Source organism: Lepidochelys olivacea (genome assembly GCF_965140295.1).
Source record: "Lepidochelys olivacea isolate rLepOli2 genome assembly, chromosome: 9".
NCBI lineage: Eukaryota > Metazoa > Chordata > Testudines > Cheloniidae > Lepidochelys > Lepidochelys olivacea.
The window spans coordinates 103,747,559-103,773,060 of NC_140419.1; the positions used below are offsets into that span (position 1 = coordinate 103,747,559).

General features: G+C 44.6%; 1 protein-coding gene across 3 annotated transcripts in view; it reads left to right on the forward strand.

The window, feature by feature from the left end:
* GCNA (germ cell nuclear acidic peptidase) overlaps positions 1-23,419 on the forward strand; it is a gene marked incomplete at its 5' end in the record, with an annotated part of 54,501 nt that extends 31,082 nt beyond the window's left edge. For all 3 annotated transcript variants that reach the window (XM_084638959.1, XM_084638960.1, XM_084638958.1), the window contains 4 exons: positions 7,650-7,794; positions 10,079-10,217; positions 18,753-18,957; positions 22,581-23,419. In XM_084638959.1, the coding sequence (XP_084495085.1) occupies positions 7,650-7,794; positions 10,079-10,217; positions 18,753-18,957; positions 22,581-22,830 (739 nt within the window). In that variant the 3' untranslated portion in view covers positions 22,831-23,419. The remainder of the gene's footprint in view (positions 1-7,649; positions 7,795-10,078; positions 10,218-18,752; positions 18,958-22,580) is intronic.
* Positions 23,420-25,502: the final 2,083 nt, after the last annotated feature.

A 25,502-nucleotide genomic window follows, 5' to 3' on the forward strand; every position in this document is an offset into this window, starting at 1 on the left:
TATTTAGACTTCTAGCATTTGTGTACAAACACTTTAAAAACTGGTCACTGTTTATTTGTCTGCCCTTTTCTGATGTGTCAGATTCTTTATGTGAATGTTTCTCGTCTGATCTGGCCCATACTTTATCCTCTTCCATCCTCTCCTCCTGACTAAAACCTAGAGACTCTCTATCAATAGAAAAGGAGTACTTGTGGCACCTTAGAGACTAACCAATTTACTTGAGCATAAGCTTTCGTGAGCTACAGCTCACTGCATCCAATGAAGTGAGCTGTAGCTCACGAAAGCTTATGCTCAAGTAAATTGGTTAGTCTCTAAGGTGCCACAAGTACTCCTTTTCTTTTTGCGAATACAGACTAACACGGCTGTTACTCTGAAATCTATCAATAGATTCTCCTGTAAGAGAAGTCTCTGTCTGATCCATGTGCGCCTCTGCACCAATCGGCTTCCCCCGCCCCCCATCTCTTTGTTTAAAAACTGCTCTGCAATCTTTTTAATGTTAAGTGCCAGCAGCAGGCTGGATCCACTTTGGTTTAGGTGGAGCCCATCCTTCCTGTATAGGCTCCCTCTATCCCAAAAGTTTCCGCAGTTCCTAATAAATCTAAACCTCTCCTCTCTACACCATTGTCTCATCCACGCATTGAGACTTTGAAGCTCTGCCTGCCTACCTGGCCCTGCACGTGGAACTGGAAGCATTTCTGAGAATGCCACCGTAGAGGTCCTGGATTTCAGTCTCTTTCCTAGCAGCCTAAATTTGGCCTCCAGGACGTCTCTTCTACTCTTCCCTACGTCATTGGTATCTACATGTACCATGACCACTGGCTCCTCACCAGCACTACACCTAAGTCTATCTAGATGCCTCGAGAGATCCACAACCTTCGCACCAGGCAGACAAGTCACCATACAGTTCTCCCAGTCATCACAAACCCAGCTATCTATGTTTCTAATGATTGAATCTCCCATTATTAATACCTGCCTTTTCCTAATGACTGGAGTTCCCTCCCCTGGAGAGGTAACCTCAGTGCGAGAGGCTCCCAACTATGGAAAGGTTTCCCTCTGCTCCCGTTGAGTGCTCTCCTTCTCTGGGCCTTTCATCCTCCTTAACAGCGCAGTGACTGTCTGACCGGAGGTGGGACAAATCTACAGTGTCCTGGAAAGCCTCATCAACATACCTCTGCCTCCCTTAGCTCCTTCAGTTACGCCACCCTGGCCTCCAAAGCCTGTACACAGTCTCCAGCCAGTTTCAGGCCTCCACACCCTCTCCCAGCTGGCTCCAAGAGACATGAACAGAGCCAAGGCAAATGGGGAGGGAAAGGAGAGGCAAGCACTCCAATAAGGGAAAGAGGGAGCTCCATATCCAAGCCCTCAAAGAGGCAAATGTCCCCATCTCATACCAAGCCAGGAGAGATCTCATGCTTTGGAGTGGAACTGTCTGTCTGATATCGGGACAGACCAGCCTGGTACTTCATTGAAGGTCAAGACTCTACCAACTCCTGGTACTGGGAGTAGTATTTTTGACACCAACAACAGCCGTTGTGTTGGCACTGCCAGATCCGGCACCCTTTGTGTTTTCAAGCTGGAGTTAAGCTACCTCAGTACTGGTCACCAGTACCATCAATGAGTAGAGGCAGCTGATCACTACCTCCTCAGACACTGAGAGCTCTCCCATTTTTGATCTGAGGTCAGAGTCAAAAGATGGAGTTGGGTATGCCCCATATTCTGACTATTCCCTGAGGGGCACCTCTGGGGGCAAAACCCATACAGTGTGTCAGGAGTCTCCAGCGTATCTCAGTACTCCCAAAAGAACAGACATACCCTCCCTTTACATACCCATCACCCTGGGGCCAGGCACCAAGAAGGTCTGAAGTCTCACAATGACAGTAGTGGGGCCCAGAAAACCTGTGATACTAGTACCCTCCCCAACAGCCACAATAACAGGAATAGGCAAACACCATGCCGGTGATCCTGTCAACATCCTCTCCAGATGAGGCAGTGATTCCAGCTTTCCTGCCATACCCTAAGGCTTTCCAGGACTTGCTCAGAACGGTACAATTTCCTTTGGAAGAGGTCCATGAAGTCCACAGACTGCTAGACATCCTGCACAGTTCTGGACTGAGTATACTGGCACTTCCAATCAACTATGCCATCCTTGAATCTGCCAAGACACTTACATACCTCTGAAAGGGTCAGAATACCTATTCTTATAGCTGCCTCCCAACTTCCTGGTAGTGTCACAGGCCACCAAGCATAGTAAGCACCGACAAGCCCGGTCTACTCCCCAGGACCAAGAAGCAAAGATGCTGGACCTCTTTGGGAGGAAGGCATCTTTGTTGGACTCCCTCCTGTTTTGAGTTTAAAACTGTCAAGCACTGATGGCCAAATATATTATCATCTGTGACAAGCTGACAGGCTTTGTCAATAAGGTTCTTCAGGACAGTAAGGAGCAGTTTCGGGCCCTGATTGACAAGGGAAAGCTGGTGACTATCTTCTTCCTTTCCACCCCTCACCACCTCTCCCCATCTTCATTCGGGATGTAAAGTCGCTCCTTCAACTAGGAGGAATGGAGCTAGCAGCAAGGGGGAAACAGTTCTACTCAAGGTACTCCCTCATCCCCAAAAAGATGGGGTGGGGATTGAACAATTTTGTCTGCTGACTGACGTTAAGAATAGTCACTCTGTATCTATCCTCTCATTAGATTTAGGATATTGATTCATGACCCTCAATCTCAAAGATCCCTGTTTTCACATGGACATTCACCTGGCACACAGAAAATTCCTGGGTTTTGTGGCCAAACACTACCAGTACCAGGCACTCTTTCAGGCTCTTGATGGTGCTGAGAGTTTTCACCAAGGTATTGTCAGTGGTGGCAGCTCACTTTTATCCACAGGGGACAGCAGCACACCCCTACTTTAGAAGATTGTCTCTGAAAAGAATGTGTGAAGCAACCACCATGCTTCTAGATCTGTTCAAAAGACTGGGTTGAGGGAAACTTGGGAAGTGCACTCCTTATTCTGAGTCAAGAATTATTGCCTTGGGAGAGGCGGCTGGCATGACAGTTGCAATAACATGGGGTATTGAACCTGACGGATTCAACCAGGTGCAATGCGAATGACCTGTGCCTTGTTTTATTGGATTTTCCTCAATACCCTCTGTAACAGGGGGATTGGGTGGGGAAATGTGTACTTTAGGGCCCCCAGCCATCACCTGAGGAAAGTGTTGCCCAGGAGGCAACCCTCTCTGTAGCAGAACTCTTTGCACTTTTTGTTCATATTCGACACACATAGCTCTGTGGTTTGGAGACCCTCACACCCAAAACACCACCTGTAGATTTTGGTTGTGCAGCTGCCACACATGTTATGTGGAGAGCTGTCTGCTCAAGGAGTATGCCATAGTGTTTTGCACTTCTGGCAGATGCACAGTGGTCAGGACATTTTGCATAGGTATGGCGCAAGTTCCAGAGGTTGACAGCCTCCACATGTAACTCCAAGGAGCACAATCCTCCCTGCTTGTAAACGTAATACAGCACCATCATATTGCCTAATAACACCTAGACTGACTGATTGCAAATGCGAGAGGAATTTGATACAGGCCAAACTGACTGCTCTCAACTCCAACACACTGAAGTGGAGCACAGACTCCTGAGGAGACCATGTCCCTTGTGTTACCTGCCCCTCCATGCAAGGGGCCCCCCCAACTTGTGAGGGAAGTGTCTGTGGTCAGTCTTTGTTGAGAGCATGAAACTGAACAGGACCTACACACACACATTTCCTCTGTCCTCCCACCAGTCAAGGGAGGCTCAGATCCTTTTATTATTACTACAAAAGTTTTTTTTCTCCAGCTGATAATAGCTCATCTTAATTAATTAGCCTCTTACTCCACCTTTTCATGTTCTCTGTATGTATGTGTGTATATATCTATCTTCTTACCGTATGTTCCATTCTATGCATCCAATGAAGTGGGCTGTAACCCACAAAAGCTTATGCTCAAATAAATTTGTTGGTCTCTAAGGTGCAATAAGTACTCCTGTTCTTTTTGTGGATACAAATTAACATGGCTGCTACTCTGAAATCAGATCCTTTAGTGAACCATGACAAGTGCTGTGAATTTCTCACACTTTTTTTTTAATCAAAAGTAACAGAGCAGTCATGCTAAATTTATTAAGTTTACCATTATAGCTCTGTGATTTTTTTTTTTTTTGGCTTTTTTTTTATTCAAATGAGGAGGTACCGCACATTTGCAGCAACACACTTTGCTCTGGCATGGCTATCCTAATACCAGCCTGGGTGTGGAGGAAACACTGGTGCCGGGAAGAAGCTAGACACTCACCTGCAGGCACGGGCAACTTTGTGTTCCCCTGGATGAGAGGGAGCCTGTCCCACACTCCAAGTATGGGTAGCTCCTGCATCCTGCAGGGATGAACTGTGCTCCCCACTCTAGGCATTGCGACCTGGTGCACTGGGTTACAGTGATGCTCAAGTTTCCCCCTTCTCACCCCCATAATAGAGGCCCAAACCTGAGTAGTGCTACAACCGTGCATGCCTGGCTGCAATGCCCAGGGTGAGGAGCCAGGCCCAGGACTGTGAGATAGGAGCCACAGGAGCTGTCACTATGGGGTGAGTAATGGATGCAAAAAAAAAGTACCACAGGTCATGAGCCAATCCTGATCAGAGCCCTTCCGCAAGAAGAGCAAGGGCTACAAGCGCCATCAAGGCCAACAGCTGACCTCCTCTGCTCACTTGAGGTCTTACCCGCAACCAGCCGGGTAATAAGCAGGCATTTTGAGGTTGTGTCCAAGGGCGACCTTCCAGCCTGTGTCCTGGATCCAGCACCCCTGTTGTTTTCCAACTGTTTATCTCCTTACCTGAGTCTTTATAACATTGGACCAGTGGGTCTTCAGCACAGTAGTAGGGGGGTATACCCTCCAGTTTATTTCTATCCCTCCCTCCCACTTCAGGGACCCTTCTCACAAGCATCTGCTCGCCCAGGAGGTGCAAGGTCTCCTGTGAGTGGGAGTCGAAGAGGAAGTTCCTCTGCACTTGAAAGGGAAAGGGTTTTACTCCCGCTATATTTTTTATCCCAAAGACCAAGGGGGGGGGGGGGGTCCTGTGTCCCATTCTCGACCTGCGAAACCTCAACAGGTATCTCAAGAAGTTGAAGTTCCTCATGGTCTCCCTGGCCTCCACCATTCCGTCCCTGGATCTGGGAGACTGGTACACCGCCCTCAGTCTGAAAGACGCTTACTTTCACATATCGATATTTCACAGACACAGAAGGTTCCTACGATTCATGGTTGGGACTGCCCACTATCAATTCGCAGTGCTCCCTTTTGGCCTGGCAACGGCACCAAGGGTGTTTACGAAGTGCATGTCAATAGTGGTGGCCTACTTCAGGCATCAGGATATCCAGATCTACCCGTACGGGGCCACTCCAGAGTCCACATCCAGCGCGGCATCACAACATGGTGAGCCACCTGTCAAGCTCTGGACCTGTTGATAAACGAACAAAAATCAACATTGGTTCCAGTTCAAAGGATAGAGTTTATCGGAGTGGTCCTCGAAGCTCCCCGAGCCAAAGCATTCTTCCCACAGGCCAGGTTCAGGGCAATGTCAGATCGGATCACCAGCATCACTGCCCATCCATCCACCACTGTCCAGGTCTGTCTCAGACTACTGGGGCATGTGGCCACATACATGTATGTTGTTTGGCGTGCGAGGCTCAGACTACGTCCTCTCCAGATGTAGCTGGCATAGTTTTACTTCCCGGCCAGGCATCACCTGGACAAACTCCTCGTGATCCCTCCGTGAGTACTTACCTCCTTGTAGTGGTGGTCTGATCCAGTTCTAGTGTTGGAGGGTGTGCTAGTTTGCAAGCCCACAACTCACGGTTTCCCTGATATTGGATGCATCCAATCTCGGTTGGGGAGTACATCTCAGTACACTGCAGACTTAGGCTATGGTCGCGAGAGAAGCTTGTGCTACATATAAACATCAGGGAACTCAGAGCCATCTGCCTGGCTTGCGGAGTGTTCCTTCCCCCAGCTGTCCGGTCGGTTGATGCAGGTGTTGACGGACAACATGGCCTCCGTCTTCTGTGTCAGCAGGCAATGGGGAGCTCATTCATCGGCTCTATGCCAGGAAGCCCTTCATCTGTGGGACTTCTGTATCCAACATGCGATCCACCTGGAAGTCTCGCACCTCCCCGGCGTCCAGAACACACTAGCAGATCACCTCAGCAGGTCCTTCTTCTCTCACCACAAATGTTCCCTTCACTTGGAGGTTGTCAGGATGCTCTTCCAGAAGTGGGGAGCTCCCCAAGTGGACCTGTTCGCCACCAGACAGAACAGAAAGAGTCATCAGTTCTGCTCTTTGCAAGGTCTTGGCAGAGGCTCACTTTCCGATGCCTTTCTCCTGTCTTGGTCAGGAGACCTGATGTATGCCTTCCCGCCAGTTCTGCTCATCGGCAAGGTCCTCTTAAAAATCAAGAGGGACAAGGCACAGATCATTATTATCGCCACAGCTTGGCCTCGCCAACATTGGTTCAGCATACTCATGGACTTAGCCTTAGCACTTCCTAGCTGCCCAGACCTACTCCCACAGGATTACGGTCGGTTGCTGCACCTGGACCTCATCTCTCTCCACCTCACAGCTTGGATGGAGCGTGGCTGAATCCAGAGGAACAAGTCTGTTCTAGTCAGGTACAGCACATGCTCTTGGAGAGCAAAAAGCCCTCCACCAGAGCAACTTTTATCTGGCAAAGTAGAAGCAATTCTCCTGCTGGGTGTCAGAACGGAATATCTCCCTGACCCAGTCATCTCTGCAATCCATTCTGGATTACCTGCTTCACTTAAAGCACCAGGGCCTTGCCTTCTCTTTGATCAAGGTTCACCTGGCAGCCATATCGGCCCTCCATCCCTGCGTCCAGGGTTGATCAGTATTCTCACATGAGATGACTATCAGATTCCTGAAAGGCATTGAAAGACTCTTTTGGCCGGTCTAGGACCCAGTCCCCCAATGGGACCTCCACCTTGTCCTCACCGAGGCTCATGGGCCTGCCCTTTGAGCCTCTAGCTTCTTGTTCACTTTCCCATTTGTCATGGAAGGTCGCATTCCTTGTAGCTAGAATGCAGGAGACCCTAGTTCAAGTTCCTGCTCCAAGGACTATTTATTTATAAAAAGCAAAACAATTTCAACAGGACAGATTGAGACCCAGCCCACACAACCCCGTATCCCAGTGGCTAGGACACTCTCCTTCGCTGTGAAGGACCCAACTTCAAATAAATTACTTACCTCAGAAGAAAAAATACTATAAGTTATTATTGTCCGCGTGGATCCCACAACCAGCCCTTCATCCCCACTTTTTTTCAGAGTCCTCGTTATCTGGGATTCTGAATTAGCAAGGGAACTGAGGGATGGTTGCAGCTGCACTGTTCTTTATGCCCTTAGATGTGGGATATAAAGACATACATGCTGCAGGCATGGCTGACTGCTGTTTAAAAGATTCTAATCTCTCATGCCTGGGGAACGTGCACAACTAGAATGGTATCCACAAAGACTTCTCAAAGAACCATAGTTACTATACGGTAAGTAACCATTCTTTTTCATAAGACTGCTGTGACAACAAATGTGCTTTTTTTGCTGCTGCTTTTCATGCAGGTGGAATCTGTGTGGGGTGCCAGGCTGTTTCTTACAAGAGCTGTCAAACCCAGCATCCCAATATGTGAAAAATTTCAGGAAAAAGAAGGATGAGTTGACACAGAAGCTCTACACTCTTTATAACAACACCATCTTTGAGCAAAAGGTAGCTTTTGTAAACACATTTCTGGACAATAAAATCACTGTTATCCCGCTAACTAGCTTTCTCTGTGAAACCATTGCCCCTTCCTTCTAGCTCACTAACTGGGATGCAGCTCAGCCTTGTAACAAGGTGCTTCTATTTGAATCAGGTTGAAAATGTGAGGGTTTTAAAAAGGGATTTATCATAGGTTTACTCTGGGAGTTATCAGACTTTCTCAGTGTGTTACCTCTTAATAGTCTTGTGGAGAAAGACCTCCTGATCCATTCATTACTGCAAGGACACAAACTCCCTTCCCATTCATAATCATGTAACGTCCCTAAGTAACTATATCTGTTGCTTATATGGAAAAATTTATTTTAGATACCTTGGATGAATCTGGTCCCTTATGGAGCCTTCTGATTCTTATATGTCTAGGTAGTTGTATAGCCCCCATTGTATTGGAATGCTTCTCTTACTCTTAAGTTATTTTTCCTCCCTTGGTATCCTGCTGTCAATTGAATTGTCTCATTAGACTGACCTCACACTTGGTAAGGCAACTCACATCTTTTCATGTATTTATACCTGCTCCCGTATTTTCCACTCCATGCATCTGATGAAGTGGGTTCTAGCCCACAAAAGCTTATGCCCAAATAAATATATTAGTCTCTAAGGTGCCAAAAAGATTCCTTGTTGTTCTTATGTGGCAGTGGACCCTAATTGAGGCATCTTAAGCTGGCTCCTACTCCTATATAAAAAAACTGGAATCAAAGAGCCCAGAACCACTTGATCAGCCAGCTCTCTGCAGACCAGTAGCAAGTGCCTGCCAGGATCACAGTTTGGGAATTGCTGCTGTAGGCTCCCTAACAGCACAGGTTACCCAGATGATTGGCACTTGAGTTAGCCTACCCCAGCATTTCAAAAGCAAAGCCAGACTCACCTTACTGAGTCCTCACTGTTTCTGCACTCACTCGTGTGTATGGTTCTCTGTACTGAGATGCTCTAGGAGACTTTCCCAGTCAATTACCAAAACTTGTCTGTCCTTCATGGAGAACTGTGGGAAGGATATTGGAGGACTATCAGAACTTGAGTGATTTTTGCCTGCATCCTAGCTGCAGAATGGGCAGGGTCCAAGGCAAGTGAAAGGAAAGCCTTCTTGTATAAACTATCCTGCATTTAAAGCACCTCCAAATTCAGATCAAAAGTTTCTCTTGTGTGAACAGTAGAGGAGTTTGGACTAAAAACCAGGTAAGAGTTCAGGTTAACTGCAGTGAAGACGTGCACTAAGCATACCAGCAGTACTAGAATCCTGAAAGAGATGGTTCCTTTCTGCTGCTATTTTGGAGCAACAAGGTCAGAGATTAAGTAGTTGATAAGATTAGAAGTTACACTTCCTGGCAAGAGAGAATTGATGAGATTTTAAAAAGAGGTCTGGATAAACTGGGGACAGGTAGGTCAAATGATCTTATAAAGGGCTCCACTTGATTTTGGTAGCTAAGTATTTGAAAGACAGCTATTAAGCATCAGTGAAGGACATTTAATACCTCCTTAGACAATCTGCTGGGGAAGGCTACAACCCTAGATCAGAGATCTTGGTAAGCAGGTTGTGTGAGAGAGGGGATGCAGACATTTCTCTCTGAATACCTGAGAAAGAGATTGTCAAGCTAACCAGGGCAGGAAGGTCATATAAGGACTTGATTTCTAGAGATGTGAGATTTTCCTTCTTTTCTCTGTACTCTGTTACTTAAGTAGTATAATGCAAACAGTTCTTTTTTGGTTTACTACCATTTTCTCTGCTTTTAATAAAACTTTTTAAAGAATATTACTATTCTATGGCTGTTTTATACTCTAAAGATAGTGAAGTTCTTCAGCCCCTAAGGAGAGGTAGAGAAGGCAAAGTGAGTTTCCAAGATCTAACTTCCCACTGTCTCTGTGTAAAGGGTATGAACAAAGGTGTCCTTTCCCACCAAGGTGTGTTGTGAAGGGCTGTAGTGGTACACACACACAAGGGCAGAAGTTTAAGGACTTGAGGAAGTGAATGAGTTGGCAGTGATGTGGTTCCAGGGGGTGTGGATGGAGGGGCAAGCAGGGGCACAGGGTCCCCCAGTAATCATCAAGGGCTTCCTGGGGTGGGGGTCAGGGTGTGGGGGGGAACAAACTCTGAGGCTGCAACAGGAGCTGACAGTTCCTCCAAACCTGGGCCTCAGCAGGGGCACAGAACGTGCCCCTCCAAAAGGGGTCAAATTTAAATTCCCGCACATGCCCCTGCATGGTTCAAATGCACTGTTTTGTTTTGTTTTTTTTATATCAGTTGCCAGAGAAAATGGAAATCATCTGGAACAAAAAGATGCGGAAGACAGCAGGGTACTGCGTAACTGGACAAACAAAAAGTCCTGAGGTACAACGCTATGCTCGGATAGAGCTCTCAGAGAAAGTTTGTGACTCTGCAGGTAAGGAAAAGAGGATATTGAATATTAAATAAGGGGAAAGAATATTTATTTTTCTGCATAGCATCTCTAAAATGCAACCTTTCCTATCCATCCACACAGCTAAAACTTTTATCCAAGCTCTCATCACCTCATTCTGGAAACTCTGCAAACCCTCCTGCTGCGCCTCTCACACACATGCTACACTCAGAAGCCCAACAATGAGCCCCACTCCCCCTGCACCTGGACCATCCCGATGAGCCACCTCACCAAGCCCCAACCAGCTGTACCTGGATCCCCACCCCACTGAGCCCCACTCCCCCAGCATCTGGACCTCCGCACTGAACCCCAACCACCTTCAGCGGTACCCCCCAGCAGAGTCCCATTACTGTTTCACTGAGAACCTGCCAACAAGCCCCTCTGCATCTGGACCCCGCCCCCTCCCAAGCATCTGGATCCCCCACTGAGCCATTTACACCCAGATTGCCCCACACTGAACCCTTTCAACCCACACCTGGATCCCCCCGCACTAAACTCCTCCACACTTGGATCCCATCTGCCCACACCTGATGCACCTAGCTCGGAGGGGCAAGACCATGGGATGTTTCTGGGGCAGGCCCGATCATTGCACTGTGTCAGGGTTGGATGCAGCCTCCCCACTGAGTCTGCGTCCAGGTGTGGGGAAAGCTGCACAGTGATCTCCCACCTCTGTGCAGTCAGTGGCCTATGCTCCCCAATGCCATGCTGGAGCCTCCACATTTATTTAACAAATAAAATGTGCAGAATTTTAAAATATTGTATACAAAATTTTTAATTTTTCTGCACAGAATTTTTAATTTTTTGGTGCAGAATCTCCTCGGGAGTAATTTATACTGTATTCACTTCTCAGAGACTTTAACCCCCTTGACTGAAGGACTCAGCTTGCAAGAGCTCTGTCCCCTTTTATCTGTCCAGTGATGGATGCCAAGATGACTGCTTCTTCTCTCCGTATATCTTCCCAAACTCACTGTTTTGTCCCCAGACCCAGGATAATCTTATGATGTTTTTTCCTGCCTGTGGACTTCCCATCCCCTTGCTGATTCATATGTAAATATGATTTCCATTGTTTTTGGTCACATCTTGTTTAATTTAATTGGAGATGTGTAGATAATCCCTTCCCTCCTGTTTCTCCCTGTGTTTGGTCACAGCCTTTAAAGCATAATATCAGTGAGTGTGCACTCATGCTAATGCAGACATTTCACAATGCTATTAGTCATCATCATGTCACAGACTTTCATAAAAGACATTACTCAATACACTTTTTATAATACAGCAATATTGTATACAATCATTTGATCCAATTGCTTATCATTTGAGGGGCAGAACCCCATAAGAGGCTGTCTCCCCCACTCGCTAAATTCATAGAATATCAGGGTTGGAAGGGACCCCAGAAGGTCATCTAGTCCAACCCCCTGCTCAAAGCAGGACCAATTCCCAGTTAAATCATCCCAGCCAGGGCTTTGTCAAGCCTGACCTTAAAAACCTCTAAGGAAGGAGATTCTACCACCTCCCTAGGTAACGCATTCCAGTGTTTCACCACCCTCTTAGTGAAAAAGTTTTTCCTAATATCCAATCTAAACCTCCCCCACTGCAACTTGAGACCATTACTCCTCGTTCTGTCATCTGCTACCATTGAGAACAGTCTAGAGCCATCCTCTTTGGAACCCCCTTTCAGGTAGTTGAAAGCAGCTATCAAATCCCCCCTCATTCTTCTCTTCTGCAGGCTAAACAATCCCAGCTCCCTCAGCCTCTCCTCATAACTCGTGTGTTCCAGTCCCCTAATCATTTTTGTTGCCCTTCGCTGGACTCTCTCCAATTTATCCACATCCTTCTTGAAGTGTGGGGCCCAAAACTGGACACAGTACTCCAGATGAGGCCTCACCAATGTCGAATAGAGGGGAACGATCACGTCCCTCGATCTGCTCGCTATGCCCCTACTTATACATCCCAAAATGCCATTGGCCTTCTTGGCAACAAGGGCACACTGCTGACTCATATCCAGCTTCTCGTCCACTGTCACCCCAGGTCCTTTTCCGCAGAACTGCTGCCTAGCCATTCGGTCCCTAGTCTGTAGCTGTGCATTGGGTTCTTCCGTCCTAAGTGCAGGACCCTGCACTTATCCTTATTGAACCTCATCAGATTCCTTTTGGCCCAATCTTCCAATTGGTCTAGGTCCTTCTGTATCCTATCCCTCCCCTCCAGCGTATCTACCACTCCTCCCAGTTTAGTATCATCCGCAAATTTGCTGAGAGTGCAATCCACACCATCCTCCAGATCATTTATGAAGATATTGAATAAAAAATTGATGGTTTTGTTGTTCTTTTATCTAAATGCATCTTCATTATCTCAACCTGATGACAAACAACTTTACGCTTATTTGTTTAGGGCAGATGGAGATTATGCATTGCTTGCCAAACACATTTTAAAACCATAATTCTAACATACATCCATAACTCTTTGTACAACCCGTATACACACTACTCCTGGGGGAATTCTGTGCCAAAAAATTAAAAATTCTGCGCATAATATTTTAAAATTCTGCATATTTTATTTCTCAAAATAACACAATATAATCACTCCCAGTTTCAATTATTTTTGTAATTTATTTCTAAATACCTGTCAACAATACAGACAACAGCAAAAAAGATTCCCCCAGGAGTAGAGAGTTAAAGAAACCCCAATGATAACCCAGTTCCAGTTGGGGGCTGCTGGAGGGAGATGTGTGGGGCTCCCAGAACCCAGACACCTGCATTCCCTTGCTGCCCCCCCCCCCGATCCCAGCCACAGAGCACCCCCCAGCCCAGATATCAGCACTCCACTTCTAGAGCCCAGTCACAAGGCACCTCCTGGCCCAGACACCAGCACCTCCCTCCCCAAAGATCCCAGTCATGGGGTACCTCCCAGCCCAGGCACCAGCTCCCCTCTCACCCCAGATCCCAGCCTTGGAGCATACTCAGAGCCCAGACACCACCATCCCCTCCCCTTAGAAACCAACCACAGGGCACCTTCCGGCCCAGACACCAGCTCCCCCAGAGCCTTTAATCCCCCCCAGCTTCTATATGGTCCTGCCAGGGAACGCAGGATGGTGCAACCCTGTTCTTCCTCACCCTTTGCCAGAGCTGGGTCTCCCAAGCTCTCTCCTGTCCCCGGGAGAATGAGGATCAAGTAGAGTGTGCAGCTTTCAGCCCACCCACCCTCCAGCTCCGCTCACTGCAAGCTGGGCTCTGCAGAGTCCAGTATCCCCTAGTGGTGGCCAGCAGTTCTGCAGCCCCAATTCTGCAGGGGAAACAGGGAATTCTGCAATATTCTGCATTGTGCAGTGTTGTAGAATTCCCCCAAGAGTAACACACCATGTAAGAATATTAATGATCAGTGAGCTATTAGCTTTCCATTGATATATTACATGCCACCTTTTGGGTATATATCATGACAAAAGTGGGTTAGATGTAGTGAGTATGTCAGGCCTGACGAGCTACTCAGAGTAGTGAAATACCAATGGGACACTGTGTCACAGTCAGTAATTTGTCATCTGACATTTACTTGCTGGCTCCTGTGTTTAATGTGGTTTTAAAAACAGAGACCACAACACAAGTGACTCTCATTACAATTAGTCTCCTCGGAGATACTGAAGACATAGAAACCAAATTACCTTCTCAGACTTGGGTCAGAATAGTGACATTGTGTGGGGAAGCTTGCACTAGTGTTGTCCATGTGGCATCTTTTACAGTCTCCAGGGCTGTCAGTCTGGTACTTGCAAACACTAATGAACAGGGATTTGGAGCAATCAAATTTTTGAATTGCTCCGCTCTGGCACCAATAGTGACTGCTCCAGCTGCGCTCTGACTCAAATTAATTTTTAGCTAAATAAAAAAGTGCATACTGTAATTTTGAAAAAACATTATTTTTTTTCAGGCTTTCAAAACAATTTAAGAGTCATCAACAATGATACAAAATAGAATCATTCATAATTTATTCTGTAAAAAATTATTGCAGCAATCAAGTCGTCTTTCATAGCCTGCCACAAATAATTTAAAATGAACTTTAAAGCTGAAAACAGTTGCTCTACACTAGCTTATGCAATTCCACAGGCAGCCTGAATGCAGTGGGGGTAGTTGTGAATGGCCTCAAAAACAGACTTAACTTTTAACCTATCAATAGACTCCGTTGCCTCACAATCTTCCCGAAAGTTTCTCTCAAATAATGCTTCATTACAATTATGAATCACAGAAACTCGCCGGCGTCTTTCTTGTTTATCCAATTCTTTTTCGAAGGCGTCATCTTCTGAAAAATTGGTGCTTGAATTATCTCCCATTTCCCTGTGATGGTTGAAGACGTCTCAGGAATGGACGCTCAAACAAGTTCAGAGTGGAGATGAAAGTTTGAGAACAGCCTGCTGTTTCTGAAGGGTGTGAACTTTCCAAAACTGCAATTCTATTGTTGATGACTCCTTTTATTGTGTTTCATTTTGTTCAACCTCTTTCGCCAAGTTCAAATGTAGGAATAGATTTTGAATTTTCGAATTGTCGAGCAATATCAAGGAGCCCTTCCTTTGTCTTTGGTATTTCCCTTGAGGTAAGAAGAATCGGATACCGTGGGTCAGTATAAACTCTAGCAAGGAAATGAATGTTGTCAAAAAGCTTCTCTTCGCGTTTCTGCATGGAGGATAGAATTCCTTCTGCAATTTGTCCACCATTTTCTTGCAAGAATTTTGACAGTTTCCTTCATTAAAACTCCCAGGGTTACATCGACAGCTTGAAGATTCATGGTTGTTTGGTTTGGCTTTGCCAAGAGGTCTCGCAGGTTATCACTTCGTCCCATTCAACTTTTATTAACTTGAGTTCTCTTGTTCCAGCAGCAGCCACTTGTTCACAGTAAGATTGAAAAATGAGAAGCCGATCAATCATCGCAAATGTCAAACACCAGCGAGTCACAGTATCCAATGATTGAGTTACCCCATGTAGATCAAGCAGAACACTTCAAATACTTGGGGTTCGTAGTTGGACAATGACTTGTTGAATTTTTGCCAGAAATTTCTTCGCATGTTCTTTGTTCAATCCATCCCAGATTGCCAACTGAAGAGTGTGAATACCACACCTCATCAGTTGGACTTCTGAGTTGTCCTCATGAAGCCATGTTGGAAGTATGAGGCTAGGGTCATTAATCCATTGTGCAGCAGCATCCATGTTGAGTTCGATTTCATCCATTCCTTTAGTTCCTTCATCAGGCAAAACAGCTTCAGTTCTGTCCACATCCCTGTTCTCAGAGGTAGAAATGGTTTCATTGTCCTCACTGAAAATGTTGACGGCACATGTTATGTTTGCTGCATTGTCAACGCAGATGCTCAGCGCTTGCATTTCACTGATCCCAAATTTTTCTAAAATAGCTTTTACTTGACTTTTCACATACGAAGAATTGTGACGCCCTTCAGTGTTGATTATGTCCAAGGTTTTTACCACAGCTTAATCTTTTCCTTCTTTGTAGTACTGAGCATTGATTGCAAGGAAATTTCTGTTTCCACGGGTTGCCGCATCCGTTTTCAGGTAGCACAATCTTTGCTCCAAAGCTTTCTTGAGCTCTTTGCGACCAGACTCAGCTGTGCTGACAACTAAATGACGAACCGCATTGTGCCCCGTCAAAACACCAAGCTGCTGACCCGTTTCACCTGCAATTTTTTGGAATCCTTTGTTCTTTAGCCTGAAGGTAGTGAGCGGTGTTGAACTCAAGCAAACCATTTCCATCAGCCCTTCATGGAAAGTATTGGCATCCACTGTGACTGTAACCTTTGAGGACTTCAAATATGAGTCAAGTTTTGTCTGCTCAGTTTTGGGCATTCTTTTCAGATGAAGCTCCGCAAAAATCTTTTCTCCAGGAGTTTTCAAAGAGCCAGAGGAACGTTGTTTAGCCGCATCAGCTTTCTGTTTTGCCTCATCTTCCTGGTCCTTTTTTGTAACCAGAGCTGCGTGGTTTTCAGGATGGTTACTTTTTATATGCTGCCAAAGGTTGAAACCTTTCACGGCACTTGGTTCACTTGTATTCAAGCTACATGGTTTGAGCTCGCCATTCACTTCCTTTTCCACCTTGCACATTGCCGATTTCTTCTTTGCTTTTCAAATTCAAAAGTAAAGACGGTCGTTGAGATCCTTTTCCATAAATCGGCTATCAATCATGGGGGGCAGATTTGATTTTTTTTTTGTTGAAGCCATGGCCAAATCTTCTTGTGCTGCTACCGCATCCAAATGTTTCTTGTTATGATCTTCAAAAAGCAATGAACAAAAGCATTACATTTTTTTATAATGTACCTGCTTGTGATATCTTAACCACTTACGGTACTTCTAATTTATTTTGGATTTTCTGGACAAAAGTGATCACATTTTCTTTTTACACAAAATTATTATTAAAGTATATTTTAATATTAAACATGTTCCTTGCAGTTTTAATGAAGTAAGAAATATTTTTAATATACATAATATAAATTTGTATTTATAAATTGCACGTTAGTTTTTCTAATGAAATTTTGCAGTAAAAATATTTGAAATATTCTCCAAGTTTTTAATTAATATCTCAAAAACGTTTTAATTTAGATATGTCAATGAAATTTGGTATGTGCTGTAGCGTTAGTATGTGCTGTCCCTGTTCTACAACATTAATTGTTGGGAAGTAACGAGCTACACGTTACAAGGTTGAAAATAAACTTCAGTGGGAAAGCGGATTCAAATTGCAAGCACAGTCCTTTTAGTAAAGAGAGCAAATTTTCGGAAATATGTTTTTGCTTCATCAGCCTGAATAGATTATACAAGATAGAACCTATTATCTGCTCTATCTTGTATAATGTTTCCAGCCTGATGAGGGAAAAACATATTTCCGAAAATTTGCTCTCTTTACTAAAAGGACTGTGCTTACAGTTTGAATCCGCTTTCCCATTAAAGTTTATTTCCAACGTTCTATCATACAACATCATTCAAATAAAATTATTTAAACTACAGGCGTCCTGAACTGGGGGACTGGGCCAATTTTATTTAATATATTTTAAATCTTCGACTATTTAACAGATACGATCCTGGAATATGATTTAATGCAAAAACACGCATTAAAATGGTACTCTTAATGTATTTTGTATAATTAACCGTTTCCAAGAAAACTGTTTAAAAAATTTAATCTGCTTGGATGCTTAGAATGATACAAACAATTTTACTTATTACTTATTTTTCAACTTTGGAACCATAAATTTTAAACGTAATAATAAATAATAACCAAAAATTATTAACTTATTATGGAACATAGTATTACCGCTCGTAGCCAGGGGCAGTCAATGACCAGCCTTTCTTGAAATATGAAATAAAAATGACCAACCGCCAGTTCGGGCGCCTATGGTTTAAATAATTTTGGATAATATAATATGGTAGCACATACTAACGCTAAGATACAGACATAATTTCATTACTTTATATTAAAGCATTTTTGAGATATTGATCAGAAATTAACTTTTCATCACCTCCTTGAAGGGACTGTAGCTCCCTTAGGAAGAATTTTAGGACACGTGTTCACAGAAACGTTTTTTCTTAAAATGACCTAAGGATTCACCCCCAAAGTTGTGTTGGACATTTTCCAATCTCTCTGGATATATCACAAAAATCACCCCTAATTTATGCAAAAATGTTTACTGTATATTTATATGCCTGCTGCATGCAACTTTTTCAGTAAATTTAAAATTACAAACAACGCTACCAAAAGACCGTTAAACAGATGACATATAAAAAAAGTCCGCCAGAGTGATATGGGAGCATGTACAAATGTACCGGTAACGGAAGCCCGTGTGAGAAATGAGCTTAAGTGGTTAATATCTCTTGCGATATCTTAATATATCAATAAACAAAAACATTATTTTTTTTTGCAATATACCTGTTTGTGATATCCTAAATGTTGCATCTTGCGTCGCACTTTTCTGTAATCGCAGCACTCAGCGCGTCTCGTTGATACTTCTTTTGTAAGGGTTGATCAACACAAACTAATCTATCTAACTAATCTACACGAGTATGTACTCGCCTAACCTTGGCACAAGGGTGGGAGCAGTCTGCAATGTTGCTGGATGTCTGATAATTATCTAATTCTTTAATGAAACGTATCTCCAAAAAACTTTGTAATTTTGTATCTGTACATTAAATCTTGATTTTGGCTGAAGTGAGAATAACTGTGACATATTACATAAAGCGGTAACGTAAATGTTAACATCAAATGTTTTATACAATGTGAAACTCTTTGGCACCTTTAGGAATTTCTTGCTAAATATCATTTAATTTGGTTTGAAAATGGAAAAAAAAAAACACTGGAGTAGTGGAGCAGTCAAGATTTTCTGTGCTCTGGCTCTGCTCCAGCTCCGGGCAAAAACCTGCAGCTCCATTGCTCTGCGCTCAAGCTCCGGGCTCCGCTCCAAAGCCCTGCTAATAAAACCAATGAAGAATGAGAGACCTGACATTTTAATGGCAGTGTTCTTAATTTGTCTTCTCTCCTGCCTTCCCCAAGACCGGCTTCGAGACACATTGATCCATGAGATTTGCCATGCAGCTACTTGGGTAATCAATGGAATTCGAGATGGCCACGGGCAGTTTTGGAGATTCTATGCTAAGAAATCAACTGTGGTTCATCCAGAGCTGCCAGTGGTGACACAGTGCCACAGCTATGAGATTAAATACAAGTTCACTTATAAGTGTTCTCTGTGCAAAACCACGTGAGTAATATTTACTTGCCTTTGGTCATCTGTTATCTTTGTTTTCACCGTGTCCACAAGTTAAGCTTAGCCCTTTAACTCTTAAAGCACTTTGAGAATTAAAGGTCTCACCTCTATGAACTGAACTGTTTTTTTATTGCCTTGTTTTCCCTCTTCTGTTCCCACCAAGAATTCCCAACTGATGCTTCCAGGCAGTTTCCCTCGCAGACCCATATTACTTCTGGGGGGATTCTGTGCCTCAAAATTCTGCAAAATTGTATATATTTATTTGTCAAAATAATGCAATATAATCACACCAGTTTCAATTGTTTTGGTAATTTATTTAAACTACAATACGGAAAAAAGTCACAATTATTCAGCATTTCCTAAACACATGAAAGTGAAGTTACAAACACTTGGCAACTAATATCCTGCATTCCAGTTATAATCCTGGATTTTCATTTAAATTACATTACAGAACAAACAGCGTGGGAAAAAAAAAAAGTAGAATGTCATTTTAAATTGCTCAGACTTTCACACTTGAAAGTCATATAGTCTTGCTAATCATTGTCCTGGACCTGGCTGGGTACTTTGGGAAGTGCTTGTTTCTGATTGTCCTGACATTTTATTGACTGCTTGATAAAAAGTGAGAAAGCACATAGATCTTCCTAGCTGAGGATTCCCTTACTGTCATTTATAATAAGACTCCTTTACATCACTCTGGCAATGTAGGGGCCTTAAAGCTTTCACAGGTTTTAATGTTCCTGGGGGAATTGACTGAGAATGGGAACAGTTAACTAACAATAGTAGACATTCTGCTACATTTCTGCCTCGGAGAATGAGATCAAATAACCCTCAACAGCAACTTTAACAACTTTACTACACAATCAGGGTGCTACATTTGTGCCTCTAGACTGCCTCCTGCATAATAAAAAGCTCTACCCTTGCATGCCAGGGAGCTGCAGTAGCAAGAGAAAGGGACACAGGGCTTGTCTACACTGGCAATTTACAGCTCTGCAACTTTCTCACTCAGGGTTGTGAAAAAACACCCCCCTGAGCGCAGCAAGTTTCAGCGCTATAAAGTGCCAGTGTGGACAGTGCACCAGTGCTGGTAGCTGCACCCCTCACGGAGGTGGGTTTTTTACAGCGCTGGGAGAGCTCTCTCCCAATGCTCCACCGTGACCATACGAGCCACATTAAAGCCATGCTAAAGCCACTTTAGCATTGCCAGTGTAGACTAGCCTAGAGAGTCAGTCTCTCTTCTCCCCCCCCCTTGTTGGCACACATGTACACCCCTCCCCCCTGATGGTGATCATGCAGGCACGCACGCCCATCCCCTGTCCCCTGTCTCTGAGGCTGCTCCAGGTGCACTGGAACAGACGCACTGCCTGGGCTGCTGGGGAAGAGGTGCATGTCCACCAACAGATTTTTTTTTTGCATTTTTCTGCCCGGGGGGCACAGAAAAATGTGGGCCATATGAATTCTATGCCCCTCTATGGGCACAGAATCCACCCAGGAGTACCATATGGAGTTATACTTAGACCTGCCTCCCCCTGCTGGTGCTCTTTTTAATGGCTTAGCTGAGAACAGAGAGTTGGGAGGTGGGTTGTTTTGAGTGAGCAGTCTGGAAATCTGAGGATTTGAGAGATTCATAACTTTCAAGGGCAGAAAGGGACATGTCAGTCATCTAGTCTTACCTCTTGCAAACCACATGCCAGAGAATGTCACCTATTGATTTCTGCATCAAGCCCAGGACAGAGTGAGCAAATGACAAGACTTGCTCCAGGCAAGGGTCCCTCTCCCCACCCCCTCAATGCTGACACTCTCATGCACTGCACACTACAGCTGTTCCCTAAAAACCCTTTAACAATTATGAAATGGATTGATTTTAACTCAGTTTACTCAGTCTCCAAGCTACAGACACACTGAGTCTGTTAGCCACAACCCTTAGTGGCTGGTGTTCCACATACTGCTGTCCTTTGGAGCAGTGAGTTTTCTTTAAGGGTACTCAGACTTTTCAATATTTCTGACCCCTTTTATCCTCTGAGGGAACACACCTAACTTTCTAACCTTGATTCTTCATCTTCCCCTTAGCAACTATAATGCTTGTTACATAGAGAAGGTAATAGAATCATAGAATACCAGGGTTGGAAGGGACCTCAGGAGGTCATCTAGTCCAATCCCCTGCTCAAAGCCGGACCAATCCCCAATTTTTGCCCCAGATCCCAAATGGCCCCCTCAAGGATTGAACTCACAACCCTGGATTTAGCAAGTCAATGCTCAAACCACTGAGCTATCCCTCCCCCTGTAGGACAGTATTAAGGAAACAAGATAAACATTAAACTCGGGTTCATGTTATGAGACTACTTGGATCTCTCCCTACTTCTCTATTAGGAGTGTAATGCAGGAGCTCTGATACACTATGATCTCATCTTTTACCAATAAACTTATTTGAAACACAAGCAGAAAAATTAAGCTGCTCACTGGGATTGTTAAAGCTTCTGTTTATCCCATTGTAAGTGATAAAGAGCTTGTGGGACCACTGGGATCATAGAATATCAGGGTTGGAAGGGACCCCTGAAGGTCATCTAGTCCCACCCCCTGCTCGAAGCAGGACCAATTCCCAGTTAAATAAAGAATGTTTAAAGAAGGTTGATCTGAGATCTAGAATATGTATTGTGGGGAACAAATTCAACAGCAGGGCCCTCAGCTTCTGCAGCACTTCAGTGTGGCAGGCTGAAGTGCTGCACAGCTTCATGTAAACTTAAATTAGAGGGGGGTTTTATTGAACTAAAAATTAACATGAATATCACTGAATTCCTTGTTGTTTGTTTTGGTATTCATCTGAACTTGCTTTACTCTGTTCATATATTTTTTTTTTATGTTCTGTTAAACTTCGTATTACCATCACATAACACTGTAGACCAGGGGTGGCCAACCTGTGGCTCTGGAGTCACATGTGGCGCTTCAGAAGTTAATGTGCAACTCCTTGTATAGGCACCGACTCCAGGGCTGGAGCTGCAGATGCCAACTTTCCAATGTGCTGGGGGGGTGCTCACTGCTCAACCCCTGGCTCTGTGACAGGCCATGCCCCCCTCTCCACCCCTTCCCACCCCCTCCCCTCAGCCTGCAGTGCCTTCGCTCCTTCCCTTCCCCCCCCCCCCAAGCCTGCACACTAAAACAGCTGATCGGGAGGGAGGAGGAGGTGCTGAACGAGGTGCATGACTGCCAGTGGGTGGGAGGTGCTGGGAGAGGGGTGTGGGGGGCTGCTGATGTATTACTGTGGCTCTTTGTCAATGTACATTGGAAAATTCTGGCTCTTTCTCAGGCTCAGGTTGGCCACCCCTGCTGTAGACATTATCAGGAAGAAACTGAAGGTTCCACCTTGGCAGCTGGATAAGGGATGTTTCAGGCTTTTTGGCAGGAAAATGTGGGCAGTGATCTGAGACTGCATGATAAAAATCACTAGCTGAATATTCCTGCTAAAATGATCAGCAGGGGAATAGTAATGTTGCCATTTAGATTATCTTTAGGTGTCAGAGTTAATGTACACTTGATCTCAATGTGAACAATTTGCACCTTTGAGCTATTATTCCAAGGTGTCTCCAGACTCAGGCACTACACTGACTTTTGTTTTATTTTAGAATTGGGCGCCATTCCAAGTCACTGGACACAGAACGCTTTGTGTGTGCACTTTGTAAGGGACAGTTAGTCCTGTGCCAACCCACACGGAAGGATGGTACTCCTGCTAGAGCACAGCTAACACCATTTGCAAAATATGTGAAAGAAAACTATGGATCTACTAGAAAAGAACAGTATGGGCTGAGCCATGCAGAAGTCATGCGGAAGCTCAGTGCTGAGTTTGCTTTAAAGACTAGGCTCCTAGATTCCTGAATGCCTCTTGGGGTGTATACACTGGGCCTGTGCTATGTAATCATTGTTTGTACCATTACAGAAAATAGCTAGGTTCTGGCTGATTAACATTGAAAATCTATTAAAGGTTTCTAAGCATCTGCTGCTGTTCTGTGTTCCCAGGAGCAGTGCTTGCATAGTCCCCTGCTGCTGCACTCAGAAGCAGGTGAAACACTGTTTTCTGCAGAACCCCAGTTACAGGACAAGGTGATATATGTAACTTTAGGTCCAGGGCTGCTCATCCATCCCCAGGTCTCTTTAGTGACGTTCGAGTGCATCTGTTTGCTTATGATTCAATCTTCATTCTAATTGTCCTCCAGCGATTTTATGAAAGTTAAAATGGGAAGGGGGAGTGGGAAATGGGGGAGGACTAACTTGGAGCCTTTTTTAACCACTGTTTGAGATAAACTCTGGAAGCAGTTGGCTCAGGGTCTTACTTAGAACTAAATCAAATACATCCATCACAGAGTTGTGATTGAAACACTTCTGTAACATATCTTCTCTACTCAGATGATTAAATCAGATTTGTAATATTAATACTTGAAATAAAAAGGTAGATTTTTGTCTCTTACTGGTTATGATTAATAAAGATTGCCTTGAAACCTGGTGTGCCTCCCGGGAGTGCCGGCAGAGGTGAGCGATCCAAATTTTAGGTCATTTTGGAGATGCTGCCACAACCACCCCTTAAAAAGAAAAACCCAGCTTTTTTTAAGGTTGACAGATTCTATCAACTTTATGCACAGAGATAGGGATCTAATTAACTTATTTACTCAACATATACCTTAGCTAATGTATGGCACCCTCTAACTCTTTGAGGGAGTAATATTTAAAATGGTTTGCACTTAAGCTCAGCTCAAGATAGGGTAGGCCCGTTATTCATTGGGTGTGGGGGGAGGGAGATAACAGAAAATGTGGAAATGGCAGATGCTTCTTTCCACAGGCTGGCTGGTTGCCCGCCCTTCAACCAGGCTCTCCACTTTGATCAGCGCTTCAGTCGCTTGGTGGTGATGTCTGTAGATGGAGGTGGAAGAGAGAGAGCATGGCAAACTTCAGAGTAGCAGCCGTGTTAGTCTGTATTCGCAAAAAGAAAAGGAGGACTTGTGGCACCTTAGAGACTAACCAATTTATTAGAGCATAAGCTTTCGTGAGCTACAGCTCACTTGCATCTGAGGAAGTGAGCTGTAGCTCACGAAAGCTTATGCTCTAATAAATTGGTTAGTCTCTAAGGTGCCACAAGTCCAGCATGGCAAACGTGTCTCAATTTTATCTTTCTTTCTTTCTTCCCTCTTGGCTTTGCGCCCTCTCCCCCCTCAGTCATGTAAGCATTACCTCATCATCGTCCCAAACTGACCAAAGGAACAGGGGTGACTCACTTGAGAGTCCAACACATCCTTTGTTGCTACCTAGGCCAGTGTCCTTTGTTCCTGTGAGGCTGGGCTGGGTTTGTCCCATACATGCTCTGATGAGGTGTGAAGTGCCTTGGAGAGTTTTTGCCTGGGCTTGTTTTAAGCCATGAGGCATTTTTAGCCTCCTAACTATATACATGAAATTACAACCTATAACATTAGTATAACAATGCTCAGTGCATCATAAGCCTTCTGAAGACACCCCACATGACAAACTTTGCATTGGATACCACACAATCATAAGGATGAACATGGGACTGTAGGGTATTCCCCCCAAAGTACAGAACGTCACAGAGTGTTTTATGACACTACAGCAGCTGGGGGGCTCTTGCTGTGGGCCAGGTATGATGTTCAGGGTGTATTCCAGACTAATGCGGAGCTGTGTCACGTGGCCTACAATGCAGGGTGCCTCACCATGCTTCACTGTTGTAGCCTCTGATGTGGGTAGCTCACAAACAGCCTGGCACCGTGCAGCTCCCCGCTCTCCCCATGAGTGTCTGTGTACAGCTACGACTCTGATCCCAGCAGCTTGTCAACACTCACCAGTCACACTTTGGCTTCCATCAGACTGGGCTACCACATGCAGGATGACCCTAACACACTCCCTGTCCTGACCTTTACCCCCAAGACGTGCTGTGCGCTGTCCAGCCCTCTCAGGGACAGGCCAGATAGATTAGGTCTGTTGTACCTCTAGGAGGTCAATACACACAAATCTGCCACTTTGTGGATAATTCCATTTATGGTTCACAACCCTGGATTAGTTTTGGTTCAAGAATAAAACAAGTTTATTTAACTACAAACAGGTTTTAAGTGACTAAACAATGAGGCATTAAAGTAAGAAATGGTTACAAGAAAAATAAAGTGCTTTCTAAATTTAACAAACTAGACTTGTGAAGGCCCTTCCCACAGATTCCAGTAATATTGCTGCCCAAACTCTCAGGTCAGGATCTGCTTCCAGGGTCAGGCAGCTGTTTCTCTGATCGTCTTAGGTGAAAGGGAGACGGTTAGGGAGAGCGAACTTTGGTGTTTTTGCTCTTCACTTTTATAGCACAGGTTTCAGAGTAACAGCCGTGTTAGTCTGTATTCGCAAAAAGAAAAGGAGTACTTGTGGCACCTTAGAGACTAACCAATTTATTTGAGCATAAGCTTTCGTGAGCTACAGCTCACTTCAATCCGATGAAGTGAGCTGTAGCTCACAAAAGCTTATGCTCAGATAACTTGGTTAGTCTCTAAGGTGCCACAAGTACT